This window comes from Xyrauchen texanus, chromosome 22 (genome assembly GCF_025860055.1).
Source record: "Xyrauchen texanus isolate HMW12.3.18 chromosome 22, RBS_HiC_50CHRs, whole genome shotgun sequence".
Lineage (NCBI taxonomy): Eukaryota > Metazoa > Chordata > Actinopteri > Cypriniformes > Catostomidae > Xyrauchen > Xyrauchen texanus.
In genome coordinates this window covers 43,583,911-43,608,316 of record NC_068297.1, presented here as the reverse complement: position 1 = coordinate 43,608,316, position 24,406 = coordinate 43,583,911, and the positions used below count along the sequence as shown (strand labels likewise).

General features: G+C 45.2%; 1 protein-coding gene across 3 annotated transcripts in view; it reads left to right on the top strand.

Annotated features, from left to right (window-relative positions):
* The window catches only part of zgc:113516 (uncharacterized protein LOC541449 homolog), a 230,183-nt gene that overhangs the window by 153,888 nt on the left and 51,889 nt on the right, over positions 1-24,406 (top strand). For 2 of the 3 annotated variants that reach the window (XM_052153177.1, XM_052153178.1), the window contains exons 7-8: positions 13,448-13,521; positions 14,208-14,308. In XM_052153177.1, the coding sequence (XP_052009137.1) occupies positions 13,448-13,521; positions 14,208-14,308 (175 nt within the window). The remainder of the gene's footprint in view (positions 1-13,447; positions 13,522-14,207; positions 14,309-24,406) is intronic. The other variant, XM_052153180.1, reaches the window with a different exon arrangement.

The following is a 24,406-nucleotide window of genomic DNA, read 5'->3' as shown; positions in this document are numbered from 1 at the left end:
TTTTTTATACAATTGCCAAATAAGATGGCTTTAGTTTTGTTAAAGTTTAAAGATAATTTATTAATATCCATCCATTTTTTTATATACCTTAGTTCAGTATTTAAAACATTAATAACCTTATCCAAATTGTCATCACTGTAGAAAATGTTGGTGTCATCAGCAAACAAAACACACTTAAGTAATTTAGAAACACTGAATATGTCATTGATGTACAAGTTGAATAATTTAGGACCCAATATTGACCCCTGGGGGACACAACACGAAATTACACTACATTTGGTACTCGCCCATCTACACATATTGCATTCTGTCACTTAAGTAGCTTTTTACCCAGTTTCCAGCCACTCCTCGTATCCCATACCTTTCTAATTTCTTGAGTAGTATTGCGTGATTGATAGTGTCAAAGGCTTTTTTCAAATCAATAAATATTCCAATGGTAAATTTTTTATTGTCCAGTGCATTTGATAATTCTTCTATTGCATCAATTAAAGCCAAAGATGTAGATCTTTTATTTCTGAATCCATATTGACTTTCATTAATCAATTTATGTTTTTCAACAAATTTTTCTAATCTAGTACTAAATATTTTTTCTAGAATTTTTGAGAATTGAGGGAGCAATGAAATTGGTCTATAATTGGTAAAGTTATGTATATTACCATTTTTAAATAGGGGAATGACTTTAGCAATTTTCATTTTCTTGGGAACACAGCCATTTAAAAATGACAGATTACAGATATGCTTTACAGGTGTTATAATATTATTAATGACTTTTTTTATTAGTGCCATATTGATGGAATGACAGTCCATAGAATAATTATTTTTAGACTTATGGACAATGTCCATTAGTTCTTTCTCATCAACTGCAGAAAGAAAAATAGTCTGTACAGTTTTATCCATATTATCATTATAGTGCTTTGTTTGTACGTCTGGGATTTTTGCTGCCCAATCCGGGCCAACATTTACAAAAAAATTGTTGAAACTGTTAACTACACTATTCATGTTACGATATTCACCGTTTGAGTCAACAAAATATTCTGGGTAAGTCGTTTATTTGTATCCTTTTTTAAGAATACTATTTAATACCTCCCATGTTCTTTTTATATTGGTTTTATTGTCTGTTAATAATTTCTTATAATATGATTTCTTAGCTGATCTAGTTACATCAGTTAACTTATTTTTGTATAACTTATATCTATTCTCAGCTTCTTTTGTTTTCAATTTAATGAATAATTTATAAAGATTATTTTTCTTTTTGCATGCATTTTGTAAGCCCTTGTCATCCATGGACATTTAGAATATTTCTTTTGATTACTGTAAACTGAAATGGGGCAGTGCTTATCATATAAAGTTGTGAATATTTCTAAAAAATTATTGTAGGCACTGTCTGTGTCAATAACTCCACAAACAGAGCTCCAGTCTTGCACTCTCAGGTCATCATTAAGTGCATTAAATGCATCTTGAGTTTGGAGCCTTAAACAGCTTATATTACAGATTTCTTTAGTATAAAAATCATTACAGTCATAGATAGCAAAAACAGGCAAGTGGTCCGTAATATCACAAATAAGCAAGCCATTAATTATGTTATTTGTCAAGTTATTTGTAAAGATATTATCAATCAAGGTTGCACTGTGAGATGTGATTCTACTGGGTTTTGTTATTGTTGGAAATAAGGACATAGAATACATTCTTTCAGTTAATTCATCGGTCAGTTTGTGTTTGTTAGGATTTAAAAGGTCAATGTTGAAATCCCCACAGACGAATAAGGACTTATTGTTAATTGCTGAAAACAGATTCTCCATCTCTCCGTTAAAAGTATCAACACTAGACCCAGGTAATCTATACACACAACTTATAATAGTGTTTTTTTTCTTTCCATTATTAATTTCTATTGTTATACATTCCATTATATTATCAAGTACAAATGACATATTATTTAGAACCGAATATTTTATAGTTTTATGCACATATATCGCAACCCCACCTCCTGTTTTATTTTGTCTATTTACGTAATGCAAATCATAATCATCCATCTCAAAGTCAATTCCTTTCTCTTGATTAAACCAGGTTTCCGATATGGCTATAACACTAAAGGGATAAACAAAATTATGTAAATATTCACTTATTGCATTGAAATTTGTATACAAACTTCTACTATTGAAATGGATAATAGACAATTTGCCCTTAGTACTGCAATTATTGCTATATTGCTCATTTGTATAATAATTACAGTTATTATTTATAGTGGAAAAAAAATTGTTATCAGGATCAATATCAGTTTCATGCGTATTATACTCAGTATATTCAATTGCACCCAGATCCAGTTGACGAAGTTGTTCAATTCTCTGTAGTAGGTCTGTCTCTATGTTATTGTCCTTTAAACCATCTGTATGTGATTCAATGCTCATTGTGATGTTGTGAGTCAGATGTTACCTTAATTGTATCCGGATGGTTGATGTACATTGTAGTCACTAATACTTGTCCAACTCCTCCATGTTTCTTACAGTGAGTATTTTCGCCTCCTCTGGAGACCCATTTAACTTGATAAAGATTTTGCAATTTGTTACCCATGTGTGTTGGATTTTTCGTTGTTTCTTGAGGTATCTTGCTTTCCTGGTTATGTCTGCATTCTTTTTTGTTAAGTGTTCATTGATATATACATTCGTCCCTTTGAGTTTACGGCCTTGTTTTAACAGGGCCGTCTTGTTTTTCCTGTTGACAAATCTCAGAATGACTGCTGGTCTGTCGTTGTTGATCCTTCTGGGTAGAGGGTGGCATGCTTCAATGCAATCCAAGTCCAGCTCAACTCCTTTGCTCTGGAGAAAGGTTGCCACTTGTTGCTCCACCGAGCACATCTCCCCGACTCATCTCCGCTGTCCGCAGCTACCGCACGTGCGTACGAGCGTGGTCTGATAGGAATACCGGTGATGAGTAAGTCGTTCGCCCGGGAGTACTGCTCCAGATCGTCCACCCTCCGTTCAAGCTCCCCAATCCGTTTGTCCTTTTCAATATTTAGGAGGCGCAGCTGTTTAACCTCCTCCAATAAATCCACAAGCTGGTTCTGCTGCGTCTTCACTATAGTCATCTCCTCAGTTAGGAAATCGAGAGATTTTTTGATGTCATCAACTTCCTCTGTCTGCGTGTTCTTTTTAGGGCCCATTTTCGTTGAGATAATATTTGTTATAAATGTTTGCTGCAAATCTGTGATTTTAACAGATCACCACTAACATATATCCACCAGAATAATAAAATAATAATGTGCCCATCAAACCGGCTCATCAACCGGCAGCCATAAATGAATGAATGTAAATGTAGGTGGTCAGATGGTCACACAGATGGTCCGACCTTTCCACTCTGTATGCGGAGGATGGTGATAGGAATGTAGTTCTGTCTTATTTACTTTCACCTGGAGCTTATATTGTAATGCTGCAGTGTATTGTTCATCATGTTGCAAAAGGCTGTATTTTATGCAGGCTAAACATTGTAAGCAACATTCGTTACAGTATAGTAACAGTAAACATACAAGCCACGGCACCTCAGCACACTAGAGCATAAAAAAGAAGAAAAAAACCCAACATTGCCGTTTATGAAGCGTCCAACATGAGACACTGAAGAAACAGCGAGATGCGGTACAGCAGTCAAGGACGTTCATAAAATGCGTGTTTAGATAGAAAAATAGTACACACGTAAAAGTAGTTCCTGCTCTTTTCTGTTTTTATATGTGGAGTATGTTTCGTTTTTTTTACCTCTTAATACTACCTTTGCAGTTTCCAAGGTATTTAATGCAGAAATGCCTTGTATGTCATTTATTTTGAGGAAGGCTGAAGTCTGCTCTGAAGCTGATAATTGTCTCTTAGTTCACCTGTAATGGAGTTGTGCTGTTCAACGGTTAAAAGCTGAAAAAAATAAAACTGGCATCACCAGTTTGTATGGTATCTTTGCTGACTTTATAAAATCTACACAGATACTCAGCTTGAAAGCTTTCTTTAAAGCCAGCAAGACTGCAAATACACAATACACTGTTCCCGAGATGTGTATTTAGATCTTTAAAACATACACCTTGCTGCTCCAGATCTTTTATGTCCTTTAACAGTGGATCAAAAAATGTGTCATTGCCAAACTGTTTTACATCACTGCTTTTCCCAAGTAGAGCGAGATGTATTGAGGTGCTTCCTGTTGCTGACGGCACGCTGCACGAGTGTTTGTTTGTAGCCTGCTTAGGCTGCTTAGCATTGCTTATTCGTATTCTCAAACGTTCATCGTTATATTCATCGTTCATCGTTATATCCTTTGTCATTTTACCGCGTTTCAGGTTTTTCCGCTTTTCTACTGTTTCATCTGCGTCTATTTTACCTGTTGCTGCTGGCACCTAGCTAGAGTCTGTATTTGTAGCCTGCTAGTTTTATAGAATCGCTTATATATCTATTTTCAGCCTTTAATCCTTAACATCTGCCATTTTTAAGTGCACATAATTTCCCTCGTATTATTCTCTTATTCAACTGAGCGCATATTCCACCTGAATCCACGTTCTATTTTTATCGCGATTAAACTGCGTGCATTTTTCAGCGCGCACCCATTTTTTCTTCTCTGCAGTACACAGATTATTGCATCGATCTCAAAGCACTGTTATCAAGAACAACCAACAACAACAAACAATTGTGTGAGGGATTCACATCAATCTCAAACCCTCACCCTCACCGCTCTGGAACAACCAACAACAACAAACAATTTGCGGTAAGTCATGGCATCCGCTCATGTTATTTCTTCCTGCATTGCATGTCACATGTTTACAATAGCCTCCTCTGTCAGCAGTGAGGGATTCACATGTGATAAATGTAAGGAAATTGTCAGGCTGACGGAGAAGGTTAATGAGTTAGAGACTCGCATCCGAACGCTAGTGGAGGTCAGTGAGAAAGAATGTTTCGGATGCGAGTAGTACAGAGAGCAACATACGCACTTTGGTTCCGGCTGTAGAGCCCCTGAAGGGCATTTGGGTGACGTCTCGGTGGCATACTCGCTCAGCAAAGAGACACCACTCTCGTGTTCCTGTTAGGGTTTCCAATCGATTCTCCCCACTCAGTGATACACCCACTGAGAATCATGTTGAAAGAGCCATTTTTATTGGTGATTCTATTGTAAGGAAATTGGAAATAGAGACTCCAGCCACTATTATTAATTGCATTTCGGGTGCCAGAGCATCTGACATCAAATCAAATTTACAAGTGCTGGCTAATGCTAAATGTAGATTTTCTAAAATTGTTATCCATGTCGGCACTAATGATGTCCGGTCGGAGATCACTAAAGAGGTGTGTGAATTTGCAAAAACTATGTCAGACACTGTAATATGCTCTGGTCCCCTCCCTGCTCGTCGTGGTGATGACGTTTATAGTAGATTAGTGTCACTGAATGGCTGGATGTCTGAGTGGTGTTTGAAGAATAAAATAGGATGTATAGACAATTGTAAGAGTTTTTGGGGTAGACCTGACCTGCTAAAGAGAGACGGACTCCATCCCTCCAGGGAAGGTGGCACTCTCCTCTCTAGTAATTTGGCTCATAGTCTTAATAATGATAGTATTTGACTAACTGGGGCCCAGGTCAGGAAGCAGACAAACTGGTTAATCCGAACTTCTGCTAGCTGCCTTGAGACGTCACACAGGTCACATAAACTACAACACATAGAGACAGTATCTCCTAGATATCTCATAGAGACTGTGTCTGTTCCTTGAACTACCAAACACAATACCCTCACTAAATCATTTAGATTTTGATTAAGGTCAAACTTGAACAAAACAAACAAATTAAAAATAAACAACATGTAAAAATAGGGCTACTAAACATTAGATCTCTTTCTACCAAAGCACTAATTGTTATTAATGCTTTGGTCAATGCATTCTGTTTGACTAAAACCTGGCTTAAACCGGATGAATATATTAGTTTAAATGAATCTACTCCCCCAGGTTATTGTTAGAAACATGAGCCTCGTCTGAAGGGTTGAGGAGGAGGTGTTGCTACAATTCACAGTGAAATGTTTGGTGTTACTTAGATGACAGGATATACATTTAAGTCTTTTGAACTAATAATGCTTAGTGTTACACCGTCAGATATAAATAAAAAATCTCTGTCGTCTTTTGTCCTTGCTACAATGTATAGATCACCCGGGCCTTATTCTTCCTTGGTGAATTTGCAAATTTTTTATCAGATCTTGTAGTGACTGTAGATAGAGCTTTAATTGTTGGTGACTTCAACATTCACATAGATAATGAAAATAATACATTGGGATTAGCATTTATCAATATTCACAACTCTCTTGGAGTCAGACAAAATGTAACAGGACCAACTCATTGCCATAATCATACACTAGATTTAATTCTGTCATATGGAGTTGATGTTGATAATATAGAAATTCTGCAGCAGAGCAATGACATCTCAAATCATTACCTCATCTATAGAGTGCTGCAATCAGCTAATGTTTCTCAATCTACACCACGCTATCATTCAGGTAGAAAGATAGCTAAACTAATAATCTTCCAGATCTATCTCTATCTAGAAATTCTGCAGCAGAGCAATGACATCTCAAATCATTACCTCATCTATAGAGTGCTGCAATCAGCTAATGTTTCTCAATCTACACCACGCTATCATTCAGGTAGAAAGATAGCTAAACTAATAATCTTCCAGATCTATCTCATACACTCCATAAACCCCAAAGCCCAGAAGAACTTGATGAAATAAAAAAATGAATAAAGCCTCAACAGAACCAGATATTACGTCGCAGCACAAAAATAATGACTTTGAAATGAATTTCTTAATGGATAAAATTGACAATAATCAGAAATAAAATTGGAATTATGCAATCATCTGTTATAGCACCTCTTTCAGAACCTCTTCTTAATATTATTAACTCCTCGCTATGCTTAGGACATGTCCCAAGAAACTTTAAAATGGCAGTTATCAAACCACTTATTAAGAAGCGACAACTTGATCCTGGAGAACTGGCTAACTATAGACCGATTTAGGCCCTACCTTAGAAGTTTCACATATGATGCTTTTAAAATTCTGTTAACTACGTACAAAGCTTTGAATGGTCTAGCTCCATAGTACCATGTGACCTTCTACCACACTATATTCCATCACGTTCATTATGATCGCAAAATTCTGGCCTGTTAATAGTTCCTAGAATATCAAAATCCACAAAGGAGGTACATCCTTTTCATATTTGGCTCCTAAACTATGGAATAGTCTCCCTAACACTGTTCGAGATGCAGACACACTCCCTCAGTTTAAGTCTAGACTAAAGACTCATCTATTTAGCCAGGCATACACCAAGTTTATCCTCCAACCCACATTTAGGTTGCTTTAGTTTAGTCTGCCAGAACCAGAAACCAGAAACATTGATCATGATATATAACTCTGCAATAAATTGAATGGCATCTATGCTTATATTATTTTATTTGTTTCCATGTCTCAACCTCGGGACTCCTATCCTGAGGTCACCAGAACCGGCTGGATCAGCACCATTCCTGCTTCGTGTTGGACTCCACTGCTACGTGTTGCTGAATGATGATGACTAAATGCAGCCGGTGCCAGCCAAACATCACTTCAGAGAATGAACTGATGCCAACTCCAACCATAAGACATGGGATACTTCATATGCCATTGTCTGAACCTTGGATTTAGGATGGACCACACCGAACCTCACAGAAATTACCTGCCAGGTTGAACTGCGTTTCACATCCCTAATCTCTGCCTGCATCACCTCGGTCTATTGATGGACTACGATCTTGAAATGGAATGCATAGACTATCAATTGCCAACAAAAGCCTTCATCAGCCAATTTACAAGTACAAAAAGTTGCTTTGAAACGATGTGTGTTGTGAAAAGCTCTATACAAATACAATTGACTTGACTTAACTTGACTTGAGGGAAGTATAGAGCAGAATTTGGAATCTGACTCAATAAACAACGTTGATCTTATGTATCTTTTTCAGAGTGCCCAGGGGATTACAGACTGAAAAATTGTCAATGTAAACACCCACTGAAATGCAGATACTTTAAACTTCTAAAAGTTGGTCTTCCTTTTGAGCCTCGCATTCCTCTGAACTTGAGAAAAGGCCAATGAAAAATTGGCAGACAGAATTTGCATGTCCCGGACATACGGGTATAAAGGGAAGCTCATGTACTCATTGTGAGAACATGACCATGGCAGCATTGCGGCTCTCCTACCTTAAGGTGAACGCCACTTTAGCCACCCCCGCAGGACGACCCGGCTGGTGATGAAGGCAACTTGGGGATGACGATGGGTTTGGTTTCGCCGGGTAAATCCCCACAAACCACCTGCCACCAGCACGCTCGCTTGCTTCCATCCAAGCTCGGGATGAGTTTTTGCCAGTGAAAATGCAGACGGAGGCTATCTCTCACATCATGCTGTGGCGTCGCCCCAGCACACCCCGTGCTCTGCCTGCCCTCCGAGGGCGTCCCCCTTTGCCCAAAAAATAGGCAGCTCCGCCTCAACCTGGGCCCAGCTCTCAGCCGCAGCGTCAATTGCCCCGCAGGCGGCGTACGCCCCCCAACTTCAGGACCCCTTCCAGGACTCGGAAAGCTCCTAAGTGCTCCTGAGATGGATGACCCAGCAGTCAGATGTCCTGTCTGGAGCTGTTATCAAGACAACTCCGTCCCCCGTTGCAGGGCCGGGAGGAAAATCCTTATTTTCCTTTGCCGCACCCCCTTCTGGGTTGCCGTACCCACATTCTCAATAAAAGAGCGATTTCCTCACTCCAACAGGGCAGCGCTGACGAGTTCCGAAGACGCCTTTCTAGGACCTCTTCCTCAGTCTCAAACCGGCTTTGAGTCTTTTCTCAGCACCCAAGCCTCGGGACGCATTTTTGCCTCCTGACACGCTATTACCTGCTCCCCCCAGGAGGTCCAGCTAATTTGGAATCCTCAGAAAGGGAACGCCGTCTCCAAACAGAGGTTAGCTCACTGGGTCATTGACGCCATCTCTCTGGCTTACCAGACCAAGGCCATGCCCGCCCCCTTGCGGGATCAAGCACACTCGAAGAGAAGTGTGGCAAGTGGGCTGGGCAACACCCTATATCTGTCATGTTCGTTGGTGTCTTTTGTCTTCGTGCTATTATTTTGAAGTTCAGTTTAGTCCTTGTTTCCTGGTTCCTGTTTCCTGTTTGGTTTCTGTCATGTTCATTGGTGTCTTTTGTTGTTGTGCTCTTATGTTGAAGTTTAGTTTAGCCCCTGTTTCCTGGTTCCTGTTTGGTTTTTTGTAGTCCTTTGTAGTTTGTTATTATGATTGGTGTTCCCTTGATTGTTTCTTCCAGGTGTCCCTCATTCCCTTGTTTGTTCCTCTTGTATTTAAACCCTGGTTTTTTGTTCAGTCCTTGTCGATCGTTGTTTGATGTATGTGCATGATTGTTTGCTGCCCTAGTTCTCTGTTTATGTTTGCCCTGGTTCTCCGTTTAAGTTTATTTCCCCCTTGTGGGTTTTTTCCTTTGTTTATTCATTTGTTCATTTAATAAAAGTCTAAACTGCATTTGGATCCGCATCTCCTCGTCTGCCTCGCTGCTCAAACGTAACAGAACGATCGACCCACACATGGATCCAGCAGCTATTCGGGCCAGATGTCGGCTGCTCAATCTGCAGCAAGAACACTACCCACTTGTAGACCACGCTCGCTACTTCCTCCTCCTGGCGAACGCTACTGACTTCCCGGACTCTGCACTGATGATCTTTTTCAAGAACAGCTTGAACCCCTCGCTGAGGGAGCAGGTGCCACAGGCAGCGCCCGGCTGCACCTTCCGCGACTACCTGGGAACGACCCTACTAGCGTGCAGCTCACCGCTCCCTGACACACCAGCCCATCCTGTCAGCGAACAACCCCCCACGCCTATGGCTTCCCTTGAACCCGCACGGCCAACTTCGTCCGCCCAGAGGAGGAGGAGAAGACAGGCATTCGCCTCCCGGCCCACGCCTGCCCCGGTCAGCGAGCCAGAGCCCTCGTCAGCCACGGTCAACGAGCCTGAGCCCTCTTCAGCCACGGTCAATGAGCCTGGGCCCTCTTCAGCCACGGACAACGAGCCTGAGCCCTCTTCAGCCACGGTCAATCAGCCAGAGCCCTTAACCCCAGAAGTCAGTGAGCCAGTGCCTGTCACCTCAGAGGTCAGTGAGCCAGTGCCTGTAGCCTCGACCGTCCCTGAGCCAGGGCCTGTAGCCTCGACCGTCCCTGAGCCAGCGCCTGTAGCCTCGACCGTCCCTGAGCCAGCGCCTGTAGCCTCGACCGTCCCTGAGCCAGCGCCTGTAGCCTCGACCGTTCCTGAGCCAGCACCTGTAGCCTCCACCGTCCCTGAGCCAGCGCCAGTAGTCATGACCGTCCAAGAGCCAGCGCCAGTAGCCATGACCGTCCAAAGGCCAGCGCCAGTGGTCACGCCCGTCCAAGAGTCCGAGCCTCCTGAGCTTTCCAGAGCTCCGCCTTCCGAGCTTTCCAGAGCTCCGCCTTCCGAGCTTCTTAGAGCTCCGCCTTCCGAGCCTCCCGAGCTTTCCAGAGCTCCGCCTTCCGAGCTTTCCAGAGCTCCGCCTTCCGAGCTTCCTAGGGCTCCGCCTCCTGAGCCTTCCAGGGCTCCGCCTCCCAAGTCTCTTGAGTCTTCCAGGGCTCCTCCTCCCGAGCCTCCCAGGGCTCCGCCCCTCAAGTCTCTCGAGCCTCCCAAGGCTCCACCCCTCAAGTCACTTGAGTCTTCCAGGGCTCCGCCTCTCAAGCCTCTCAAGCCTTCCAGGGCTCTGCCTCTCGAGCCTTCCAGGGCTCCGCCTCTCGAGCCTTCCAGGGCTCTGCCTCTCGAGTCTCCCGAGCCTTCCAGGGCTCCGCCCCTCAAGCCTTCAAGGGCTCTGCCTCTCACGCCTCTCGAGCCACCCAGGGCTCCGCCTCTCAAGTCTCTCGAGCCACCCAGGGCTCTGCCCCCAGAGCCTCCTATGGCTCCGCCTCCCGAGCCTCCTACGGCTCTGCTCCCAGAGACTCCAGAACCTTCCAGGGCTCCGCCTCTCGAGCCTTCCAGGTCTCCGCCTCTCGAGCCTTCCAGGGCTCTGCCTCTCGAGTCTCCTGAGCCTTCCAGGGCTCCGCCCCTCATGCCTTCCAGGGCTCTGCCTCTCACGCCTCTCGAGCCTCTCGAGCCACCCAGGGCTCCGCCTCTCAAGTCTCTCGAGCCACCCAGGGCTCTGCCCCCAGAGCCTCCTACGGCTCCGCCTCCCGAGCCTCCTACGGCTCTGCTCCCAGAGACTCCAGAGCCTTCCAGGGCTCCACCTCTAGAGCATCCTACGTTGCCCCTTCCCTCGGCTCTGCCTTCAGAACCTTCCAGGTCTCCGCCTCTGAAACCTCCTACGGCGCCACCTCCCTCGGCTCCGCCTCCAGAGTCTTCCAGGTCTCCACCTCTAAAGCCTCCTACGGAGCCACCATCCTCGGCTCCGCCTTCCTCAACCCTGTCTCCTAGGCCTTCCTCGGCTCCGCCTCCTGAGGTACCCTTAGCTGCACCTCCTGAACTTCCCTTGGCTCCGCCTTCAGAGCCTCCTTCAGTTCCACCTCCTGAACCTCCCACGGCTCCGCCTCCAGTGGCTCCCCCAGCTCCGCCATCGCCTCCCTTGGCTCCGCCCAACGCTGATTCGCCTCCTTCGGCGCCGCCACCCAAGGCCACGACTGCTCCGCCTCAGAAGTCCACCTTGGCTCCACCAGCTTCCCCAGTGGCCACTCCTCCTCCCAGGCCCCCTGAACCGGCCCTTGCCCTGTGGCCGCCACCTTGGCCACCCAAACCCATCCCTGTCCTGTGGCCGCCTCCCAGACCTCCTGAACTGGTCTTTGCCTTGTGGACGCCTCCCTGGCCTCCTAAGCTTGTCCCTACCCAGTGGATGTCCCCCAGGCCACCTGACCCCGGCCCCTTGACACACCCCCATAGACTGCTTGCCTGCCCTCTCCACCTCCCTGGACTGCCTAATTGCCCCCGTGGACTGTCTCAGTGCCCCTTGTACCCCTGTGAACTGTCTCTGTGCCCCTTGTGCCCCCTTGAACTGTCTGTTTGCCCCTGGTGCCCTCATTTTGTTTTTTCTTTGTGGGTCTTTTTTGTGTTTTGTTTTTTTTTGTTTTGGATCGTCTGGAATCCGATCCTTTGAGGGGGGTTCTGTCATGTTCATTGGTGTCTTTTGTCTTCGTGCTTTTATTTTGAAGTTCAGTTTAGTCCTTGTTTCCTGGTTCCTGTTTCCTGTTTGGTTTCTGTCATGTTCATTGGTGTCTTTTGTTGTTGTGCTCTTATGTTGAAGTTTAGTTTAGCCCCTGTTTCCTGGTTCCTGTTTGGTTTTTTTGTACTCCTTTGTAGTTTGTTATTATGATTGGTGTTCCCTTGATTGTTTCTTCCAGGTGTCCCTCATTCCCTTGTTTGTTCCTCTTGTATTTAAACCCTGGTTTTTTGTTCAGTCCTTGTCAATCGTTGTTTGATGTATGTGCATGATTGTTTGCTGCCCTAGTTCTCTGTTTATGTTTGCCCTGGTTCTCCGTTTAAGTTTATTTCCCCCTTGTGGGTTTTTTCCTTTGTTTATTCGTTTGTTCATTTAATAAAAGTCTAAACTGCATTTGGATCCGCATCTCCTCGTCTGCCTCGCTGCTCAAACGTAACAATACCTTTTGCGAGATTTTACAATCTCAGGGTTGAGTAGGTCTCGTCCCGTTTTTTGACAGGTCCGAGCCAGTAGAACTAGGAAAATAAATAACAGAATTAAGTTGCAAGCACGATTATATTGAATTACATTTTTGTTGTATTTGTTGTTTAGTTTTTAAAAAACATAAAATTGTATTTTACACCTTGGCTGTGCACTTTATTTTTTATTATTTTTCTACATTGTAATAAGTTACAATAGAAGACGCCTTAACCAGGTGACACTCTCTCCATCCGAAAACGTGGTTGCAGCGAGCTCTGTGCATGGTACAGTGATGACAGACAGGGCATGCACAGTGACAAAGTAACCACTCCAATGAAGAAATCGACATAATAAGTTCTCAACTTTCATCTTTTCAAAATAGTAGTAGGAAACATTTAGTTTGTTTTTTGTCTACTCAACATTTATCTCAAAACTGTGTCCAGTCGACAAAATTTTTTAAACAGTTCACAATTTGTCGGTTTGATTTTTTTTACTGTGCAACAGCTCCTCACTCAGCACCCACAGCTCAAGAAAAATTTTATACAATTCTGTCCGAATAATATTGAAAGCAGTTTTTCCAACAGTATGTTTTTAGGACAGCAGCTCTGAGGCGGCTGATCACAATTCAGCTGGGTCCAATGATCCACCCCTCAATTAGGCTACATCACAGTGGAAAAACTTCACATATTATCCTTTACATCATAAATGTTTTAAAAATAAAATATACATTTCGCAATATAATGCAACCTCATCTATTTTTCCTCCACAGGCAGGTCATTTCTTCTGGTGTCTATGGGCTCTGCTGCAAGCCAAACATTCCACCATTGACTTTGACTTCCAGAGGTAGTTTACAAGCCTTTGCAAAAAATTATAATCCAGTCACAACATGAGGCAAATTGGGAAAAAGCAGAACTTAACTCAAACCTAATTTACTTGAAATATGGGGTTATATTTGGAAATGCCGATAGATTTTGTACTGTTCTGAGGTCAGAAAGTAATTCTGCACAATAATTCAGAAATAAACAACATGAGCATAAATACCTACTTTTATCTATTTTTTACACAAAAATTCTTCTTGCCTTACTCCTTTTGCTTCACATAAGAGCTTCAATTATTAATTCAAAGCAAATTTATACTAACAATCTTCACTTTGACAAAAAAAATGTCATCTCTTAATTGCAATATCATATGTTCAAAAATATTCTGCATAAAGTATGTGATGTATCTTTTATTACAACTGTTGTCTTTAGCTTGCTCACTGGCCATTATGGCACTTTTGTAAAGCTGCTTTTGAACAATAATTGTTGTAAAAAAGGACCATAAAAATAAACTATATTAAAATGTATCTAAAAATTTACTAATATTCTAAAATTGTGACTAAAAGATTACTTTTAGATGTGAAACTCTACATGATGCAAGCTAATATGTCCTGCCGAACTCAATCTGCTGGTGTGTAGCTCTAGTCTGTGTTGTAGCCTGTGATTGTAGCCTGTGATTGTAGCCTGCTAGCTCAAACCCCTGCTCCTCAGGGACCACCACAAAAACAAACAACTGCGTGAGGGATTCACATCAATCTCAAACCCCCGCTGCTCAGGAGCCACAACCACCACATCAACAACAAACAATTGGGGTAAGTCATGGCATTAGCACATGTTATCATTTCTTGTACTGCATATCACATGATTATGATAGCTTCAGCACTCATAAGCAGTAAGGGATTCACATGTGATAAAACTAAGGAATTAGTTATGCTGACGGAGAAGACTGATGAGTTAGAGATGCGCATCCGAGCACAAGTAGACGTCAGTGAGAAAGAGAAGTCAGTAGATATTGTTTCGGTTGCGGGTAGTACAGCGAGCAAAACACACACTGTGGCTCTGCCCTGGGCATTTGGGTGACATCTCGGTGGTATACTCATTTAGCAAAGCAACACCACTCTCCCTCCCTGTTAGGATTTCACACAGATTCTCCCTACTCATTGATGCACCCACTGAGAAGCCTGTTGGAAGCACCCTGGTTATATGTAATTCTTTTATAATGAACCTGGAAATAGAGCTCAGGGGGTGAGAGCGTCTGACATCAGATCAAATTTACAAGTGTTGGCTAATGCAAAACATAGATTTTGATTGTTCTTCATGTCAGTACTAACGATTAGCAGTGTGCAGTGATGCCTCTGTGACTATGGCAAAATTATCTGTATTCAGATAGAACCGGATGTGTAATAATAATAATTATTATTATTTAATTGTATTATTATTTTATTATTTTTTCTTACCAGATAAAGTTGAATATGAAGGCTGCATTAACTGAATTTATCTCCTTGTGTTTCTGACATTAATATCTGCTGAAACAGAATTTTCATTTATGTTTGTTTTTGTTTTTCATCCATGCATGTATAACAATTGTGAAATGTCAAGCACGCATTTTACAGTGTATATTATATAAAAATACAAACTTTAAAAGAAATAAGTCAATATAGCCTACAAACAGGAGGAAGGTAATAAATGCAGTAGAACTAGCATGTTTTTATTTCTCCAAAACACGTATTGGGGAATATTCTTAATGAGTGTAGACTCAACATTTACATAAACCAGATAATTACCTTAATCGGTAATGTGGATGTAAATATGGTCAACTAGGACATGGACAGCTCTATAGAAGATTAGTGTTAGTGAATGGCTGTTCTCTTACGAGAGGTTCTCTCTGCGGGCTCGACTCGAAGCGCTCTGGACCGAAGCCGCCGCGCCGCCTTCCATTCAGCCGCGCAGTAAAAAGCGCCGCTCTCAAAGGCTGCCGGAACCAGTGGTAGAAGCGATTGCCTCGCCGGAGCCCCTCCCTCGAGCATCGCCTTCACCCTCCCCGCCCACCCGGGCCAGCGCAGTTGCCGCCGAGCGGCTGCTCTGCTGCCATCTCGGACGAAGAAGCGGAGGATAAGGGCTGTTCCATCATGGCTTCGGACAGCGAGGAGTGGTCAGGCTCACACGCCGCCTCCTCGGCCCAGGAATCCAGCAGGACCCGCGCCGGAGTCGAAGGGGAACTAACGCGCCTCCTCACACAGGCCGTCGACTGCCTTGGGCTCGAGTGGTCACCGCCCCCTGAGCAGGCTCCCAACAGACTCCACGCCGCACCTTTGCCCGCCCTCCGCGAGATGGCAGTCTAAGCTGGTGCTCCCGTCTAAGGCCTGCAGAACTACTTCCGCCTATACCGCCGCCGGCCAAGCCGCATCTGCTCTGCATTCCATGGCCGTCTTACAGACAGAGGCTGTTTCAGATCTGACTAGCCGACATGGGAGAAGCTGAACGCACTACGCGCCGCTCTCTCTGTCCGGTCTCTTCGGTTCCGCGGTGAGTGGCATTGTTGACCGTTTCTCGAAGCCCAAGCCATGAATCTCTTTCTGAATCGTCGCGCTAGCTCCTCTGCAGGCCGCCCACGTGACCAGCCTCCTGCACGAGCCTCTTCACAGCGCCCAGCTCAACAAGCCAGACTTCTCAGCGTCGACAGGGCGGCCGCCCTCGATCGCGCTCAGACAGCCGCCGCCGCAGACCGCCGCCCCCCACGGGCCTCGGCCTAAGATTGTACTGAAACCTGAGCAACCGAAGTCCTCCTAGCGTTGTTTAGAAAACGACGGCTCAGTCCCGCCACGGCCGGACCACCGTCAAAGCTTCGCCCCCTGTCAGTCCCCTTCTCTCAGGCTACTGCAGTGGTGGATTCAGCAGCCAACAAGCCGGTGATACTACCCATTTGCCTGCACTCAAACGCCGTTTTCACGGCGACCCAAAGAAATCTTGTAAAGAGTAAACATGCCTTATGTGTAGAAAATGTGCCCACAATCCAGTGCTCACCCCTACACACAAGCATTACACATCCTGTGTCCCTATCAGAGCACACTCACATAAGCGGTTACGACCCGCTCGAGTGTTAGTTAATAAACGCGCCCACGAGCCCGTGCACGCGCCCCTCCTCTGCCCGCTCTGTCACACGGCCAGCTGTATGTAAGTCCCGTACGCCCCCTGTCAGTCCCCTTCTCTCAGGCTACTGCAGTGGTGGATTCAGCAGCCAACAAGCCGGTGATATTACCCGCTTGCCTGCACCCAAACGCCGTTTCCACGGTGACCCAAAATAAAGCCTTATGTGTAGAAAATGTGCCCACAATCCAGTGTTCACCCCTACACACAAGCATTACACGTCCCGTGTCCCTATCAGAGCACACTCACATAAAGCGGTTACGACCCGCTCGAGTGTTAGGGTTAATAAATGCACCCACGAATCCGTGCGCGCGCCCATTCTCTGGCCGCTCTGTCACACGACCAGCCTTATGTGTAGAAAATGTGCCCACAATCTAGTGTTCACCTCTACACACAAGCATTACACGTTCCGTGTCCCCATCAGAGCACACTCAAAAGCGGTTACTGAACCACTCGAGTGTTAGAGTCAATAAATGCGCTCACGAATACGCGCGCGTGCCCATTCTCTGCCCGCTCTGTCACACGGCCAGCAAACACTTCTCTGTATGTAAGTCCCGTGCCCGTGGCTATGCTTGCGCATCACTTAACAGACGTGACTCTTTCCCCATTCACATCAATCGGAAGTCACTCACAGAACAGCCTGTCCATGCTGTCTGCGAGCAGTCCAGCATAAGCACAGTAAGCACGCTCACACATTCTGTTCAGCGCTGTGTGCGGCAATCAGAGCAATTTGGCCATTCACCCTCTAACATTACGCTTCAAAGCGTGGGAAGATATTCCAGGGATATCCGAATGGGTGTTAAGCACAATAAAACAGGGCTATTTGCTACAGTTCGATCGCCGTCCTCCTTGCTTCAGAGCGCTGCTCGAAACTACTGTGAACACGGAAGCAGCGTGCATGCTTCGTTCAGAAATAGCAAACCTTCTGTGCAAAGGGCCATAGAGAGAGTGCCGCCTCCCTGAGCGAAGTCTGGGTTTTACAGCCGTTATTTTCTTGTCCCCAAGAAAGACGGCGGCCTCAGACCAATATTAGATCTCAGGGTTTTGAACAAAGCGCTTGCAAAAAAGACCGTTCAAAATGCTTACAATCAGGAAACTCCTCGCGCATGTGCGCCAGGGGGACTGGTTTATTTCTCTCGATCTGAAAAATGCATACTTTCAGATTCAGATAAATCCCCGTCACAGGCCATTCTTGAGATTCGCCTTCGACGACCAGGTTTATCAATACACCGTCCTTCCGTTCGGCCTGTCCTTAGCACCCCGTACTTTCACGAAGTGCATGGACGCGGCGCTCGTACCCCTGCGGAGTCAGGGTTTTCGAATTCTGAACTATTTGGACGATTGGCTGATTTTGGCACAATCACATACGGAGCTTCTGTCTCACAGGACAGTTCTCCTCAGTCATCTGAACAGTTTGGGCCTTGCAGTCAATTGGACCAAGAGCTCACTACAGCCCAGTCAGGCAATTTCCTTCCTTGGAATAGAACTAGACTCAGTGGCAATGACGGCTCGTTTGTCTACACAGCGCGCACGCCGTGTGCAGCGACTAGCCGCGTCATTTCAGATGAACAGCCTCACACCTCTGAAGAAATTTCAGAGAGTGCTAGGCTACATGGCCTCAGCCGCAGCAGTACTTCAGCTGGGTTTACTGCACATGCACCCGCTTCAGCATTGGCTAAACACCCGCGCATCTCGCCGGGCTTGGGCCACAGGCCGCCAGCCCATCAAGGTGACTCAGACCTGTATTTCAGCTCTGCAGCCCTGGACAGTGGCCGAAGGGTATCAGTGGGGAGTGACATTGGGAGCTGTATCTCGCCGAAAAGTCATCTCGACAGACGCGTCCAACACGGGTTGGGGCGCGGTCTGCGAGGGCTCTCCGGTTTTCGGCCTATGGTCAGTTCAGGAAAAGCTCCTTCACATAAATTGTCTGGAAATGATAGCGGTTGAGTATGCGCTCGTGCGTTTTCTCGCAGTCATTCAGGGTCACCACGTCCTGGTCTGTTCGGACAACAGATCTGTGGTATCCTACCTAAACCGTCAGGGCGGTGTCAGATCCAGGAACCTCTTCCATCTGACGAAACGCATACTGAGTTGGTCCCAGTGCCACCTGCGCTCGCTGAGGGCGACGCACGTGCCAGGCCACCTGAACGACGGCCCGGACAGACTGTCCAGAGACAATATTCCCCCAGGGGAATGGTCCCTACACGCTCAAACAGTCCAGACGTTATGGCACCTATTCGGCAGAGCAGACATAGACCTCTTTGCGTCCAAAGAGAACTCTCACTGCCCAATATTTTTCTCGAAAAGCGAGGACGCGCTGGCCCAGGAATGGTCCAGACGCCCGCTTTACGTCTTCCCTCCCATCTCGCTATTGCCACAGGTAATGCAGAGGATCAGGGAAACGCGTCACTCGGTGCTCCTCATAGCCCCGCGTTGGGAGAATCAGACATGGTTCCCAGAGCTTACGCAGCTGTCACTGACAGCGCCGTGGCCCATCCCAGTGAGAGCAGATTTCCTCTCTCAAGCTCGCGGCACAATCTGGCATCCCCACCCAGACCGCTGGGCGCTGCATGCGTGGGTGATCAACGACTACCCGTCGCTCTGCCAGAAGCAGTAATAAACACCATCATACACGTAAGAGCCCCTTCCACGAGAAGACTCTATGCGTCAAAATGGTCTGTGTTCTCAAAATGGTGCACCGACCGAGACCTGGACCCGCGGACATGTGGGGTGTCGTCGCTGCTCGTATTTCTACAAGAGCTGCTGGATAAGGGCAGATCCCCATCCATGCTCAAAGTGTATGTGGCGGCCGCTGTGGCGTTCGCTGAACCCCTGCACGGCCAGTCATGGGGTAAAAACGAGCTGGTCATCCGCTTCCTCAGGGAGCTAGAAGGATGAACCCCGCGCCCCCATCGGTTCCTATCTGGGATCTTTCTATAGTTCTCGAAACTATGAAAGCCCCCCCTTTCGAACCACTTCAATCCGTGGATTTGAAATACCTTTCACTCAAAACCGTTTTTCTGACTGCCCTGTCATCAGTCAAACGTGTGGGAGACCTTCACGCACTGTCTGTCAGTGCTGCGTGTCTTGAGTTTGGACCAAGTGACTACAAGGTCATTTTAAAGCCTAGACACGGCTATGTTCCCAAGGTGATCGGTACTCCTTTCAGAGCACAGGTCATTTCCCTATCGGTGCTGCCAGCACCCGATAGCGAACGCGACGCCAATCTCCTTTGCCCGGTCAGAACACTGAGATTGTATACTGCGCGCTCCGCCACTTTCAGACGCTCTGAGCAGCTTTTCGTTTCGTTCGGAGGGCGCACCAAAGGTCTCGCCGCCTCGAAACAGACACTATCTAGGTGGATAGTGGACGCTATTGCTGCTGCATACGCGTCAAAAGACCTGCCATGCCCGTTGGGCATTAGGGCTCACTCCACTAGAGGCATGGCATCCTCGTGGGCATGGTCCAGTGGGATTTCCATTCACGACATATGTGTGGCAGCGGGATGGACTTCCCCCTCCACCTTTGTCAGATTTTACAATATGGAAGTGCCCGCTCTGCAGGCAAAACTACTAGCGGTTTAATACGCTACAGCTCCCCTGGTGAGCTGCACTGATGGGACACATTCCACACAGACCGGCACCGCCGCTCTGTTGTTCCCTTCCCACTATGTGCTTATGTATTACACAATCAATGACCCGCATTCTTGCCGGCCAAATATTATTTCCCCACTCATAAGGGTTCCCCGGGTCCCCCTTAATTCCCTGGGGCTCATACAGTGGATGCTTGGCGCGACGGCATTGACAATGGGTTCCCGTAGCGTAAGCTAGCTTACGCAATACGAGAGAACCTCTCGTAAGAGAACGTATCGGTTACCTAACGTAACCTCGGTTCTCTCTAGATGAGGAATCGAGTATTGCGTAGCCGGCCGTGCTCGCGCCACGAGCGACTTTTCGCTTCAGTCAATGAAAACCAGGGTTCCAGCCTACGAACTACGCTTATATGCACTCTAGTCACGCCCATTTTGGCGGGCTTTGATGCAGTGAGCGCGCGGATGCCTCTCATTGGATGCGAGTTCGCCCAAGCTCGTCTATAGGATGCAGCAGTTGCCGCAGAGCAACCTATGAGCTCGCTAGCTAGCCCGCTCAAGGTCTGCAGCTGCCGCACTGCGTTGACAATGGATACAAAAATTAAGGATAATTTTTTGGCTTCAATATCTCAGAAAAGATGAATCTTTCCCGTAGCGTAAGCTAGCTTACGCAATACTCGTTCCCTCATCTAGAGAGAACCGAGGTTACGTTAGGTAACCGATACGGATGTCTGAGTAGTGTCTAGTGAATAGCATAGGATTTATAGATAGTTGGATGCATTTTTGGGGTAGACCTGACCTGCTAAAGAGAGACAGGCTCCATCCCTCCAGGGAAGGTGCCGTTCTCCTCTCTAGTAAGTTGGCTCATAGTCTTAATAGTGATAGTATTTGACTAACTGAGGCCCATGTCAGGAAGCAGACAGACTGGCTTAACTAGCCATATTCTAGCTGCCTTGAGATACCACACAGGTCACATAAACAACAACACAGAGACTGTATCACCTAGATATAATCATATAGAGACTGTATCTGTTCCCTGAACTTCCAAAAAAAAAAAACCCTCATTAAGTAATTTAGATTTTTTTTTATTCATGTCAAACAAAACAAAACAGTTGAAGATAAGTATGATATAAAGTTATGGTTAGTTAACATCAGATCACTGAGTGCTGCTTTGAACTCACCATGAAAAAGCACCTGCAAACAAAAACGTCTCATTCTGCGTTTTGGTGATAGTTAATACTTAATGTGCTTCTGTGGTATTTAAAGGGGACCTATTATGCAAAAAAAAAAAATCACTTTTAAATGGTATTTGAACATAATTGTGTGTTGACAATACAATAAAAAATCCACCAACTCCTTTTTTTTTTAATCCCATTAATCATAAACACTGTCTCAGAACAAGCCGTTCGCAGATTCTATACAAAGTGATTAAAAATGTAGAGTCTCTCCCTCATCAGTGTCACCACTATTTTTGCTGTCAGTCTAATTGCTTATGATGTCTAGTTATCCGAAGCAGAGAGGCCAAAACACCGCCCTATTCTGCATATGGGGCGGGGAGCACCAGCTCATTTGCATTTAAAGACACACACACACACAAACAGCTTGTTTTTATTCCCACCCAAAAATGTACATTTTCAACATGGTATAATAAATAATCTGTAGGGTATTTTGAGCTGAAAATTCACTGACACATTTTAGGAACACCAAAGATTTAAATTGTATCTTGTGAAAGGGGGCATATTAGGTGCCCTTTAAAATTTGCCTTACATGGTTCTGAAAAATACTTTATTTCTATCAGTCTAATCTGGGCAAGTTTTGTGCATCAAATTGTGCTCAGAGGTCCTTTCTCCATTGTTTTATCACTGACAGGGAAGCGTTGACAGAGATTTTTTTTAATTTACTGAGATAACAAACCCCCTGGTCTCTATCATAGGAGAGAGCATAAGAGTCATCTAGAATGTTTATGGGACCGCCTTATTATAAAATGTAATGCTAAGCTTGTAGGCTCATCTTGCTAGAAGGGCTCTGGTGCTGTGCTGTGTGTGCATCAGAAGTAATTACACTTTTGGCAGACACATTACAAAGTTTTCGCCCTTCACACCAGTGTTTATGCTGTATTAATGGTAAATGTTTTAAACGCGATTAAGAAAAAGTTACTCGTTAAACTTCTTTTAATCGCATGCGTTAATGGGTTAATTCGGACAGTTCTAATTTCTTCAAAACCATATGAACTACATTTTACAAGTTATTTGAATGTATCAATGATATCAAGGATTGGATGGATAGAAATGTCCTTCTACTAAATTCCGACAAAACAGAGTTACTAATTATTTGACCAAGAACCTTTAAAAATGATTCGTCATTTTTATTTGTATAGCGCTTTTCACGGCACATAAGGAGAAAAAAACCTTGGGAGAAACCAGGCTCACTCTGGGGGCCAGTTCCCCTCTGGCTAACCAGCATGAATGCCAATATTAGTTATTTATATGATGTGCAGTTCAGGGTTTAAGATTAGTAAACTAAGTAAGTGTTAAGGTCCATTGTTTAAAAAAAAAAATTTTTTTTATGAACTGTAAGATTAATTAACTAATGTTTTTGAAATTCATCCTGGATTAACTGCAGACGCTCACATATATGCATTGTCCTTTGTTAGTTGGCTGATGATGGCTTTTGTTGGCAATTAAATTATAGTCTATGTATTCCATTTCAAGAGTGTAGTCCATCACTAGACAATTCTTTTTAGAGTAGAGTAACAAGTAGTACCTCTGTTTTGTTGGAATTTAGTAGAAGGGAATTTCTGGCCATCTAATCTTTGATTTCATTGGTACACTGCTAATTTGGAGAATTGTGAATTTTTGTTGGGTTTAGAAGAAATCGTCTAGGTTACTATTGTAACCCCCATTCCCTGATGGAGGAAACAAGACGTTGTGTTGAATGAAGCGACACTAGGGGTCTTTCTTGAAGGGCTTGGTTACCTCTGAACTTGAGAATAGGCCAATGAGAAATTGGCAGATAGAATTTGCATGACCCTCCCCCAGACATACGGATATAAAATGAGGGAATCGTGCGTCTGTCCATTCAGGTTTTGCGCTAAGGAGGCGAGAATGAGGTTTGGCCATTACAGTGGCTCGGTACAGCGTTGTGGCCAGGGGGACACAACCTCTCGTTTCCTCCATCAGGGAACAGGGGTTACAATAGTAACCTAGAAGTTCCCCGTCTGTCGCTCACTCGATGTTGTGTCGAATGAAGCGACACTAGAGGTCCCTATTCAATAATGCCATGTGCTGAACCATGTACGTGAACTGCTGATGCAGGTGCGGGCAGGCATGCTGTGGGGGATTGCCATGTAGGACAATGAATGCCCTTGTTGTGTCTTGTTCTTGGATTTTGGCATGGAGCTTTGCCGTGTGTTCGACCTGGTCATGCCACTGTGCGATGAACCGATCACCGTCTGTGGGAGGAGGAGGAGCCAGATGCCAGCTACTTTGCCACTGTCAATGTCCATGGCCACGAGGGCCATTGCCCTGCTGCTGCCTTCAACCACAATCACGGAGGCAGTTTCCCTGCCACTGCCCATGTCCATGGCCACGAGGGCTGTCTTCTGCTACACCTGTTACAAGCAGTGAGCCACTGCCCATGTCTACCATGGTCAATGAGCCTTTTCCTGAAGCCTCGTCCATCCCAGAGGCAGTGTCTGAAGCCTTGGCTGCCCCAGTGCCAGCGTCCTCTGTCATGATGGCCCCTCCCACAGTGATTGCAGTAATTTTTTGCTCAACAGGTCATACCTTTTCCCAAATAGGTTACCGTGGCCATCCCAAACTCACACTTTGCAAGGATCAAAGTCAAATTAGCTCTTGCAAGATGAGTAAATACATCCCTAAGAGTATTGATGTGATGTAACCAATCAGGAGAGTAAATTACCAAATTATCTTGATAGGCATTACAATTTGGCACATCAGCTAGGACCACATTTACTAGCCACTGGAATGTAGCGGGCACATTTCTCATACCAAACGCCACTACAGAGTACTGTAGAAAGGTGTCACAAAGGTGGATATTTCAGAGGCTCTAGGTGTTAAAGGAACCTGCCAATATCCCTTTAGTAAGTCTCAATTCTTGGCAATGGATAGGAGTCTGGAAGAGTAACAGCATTCACCCTCCTGTAATCTGTACA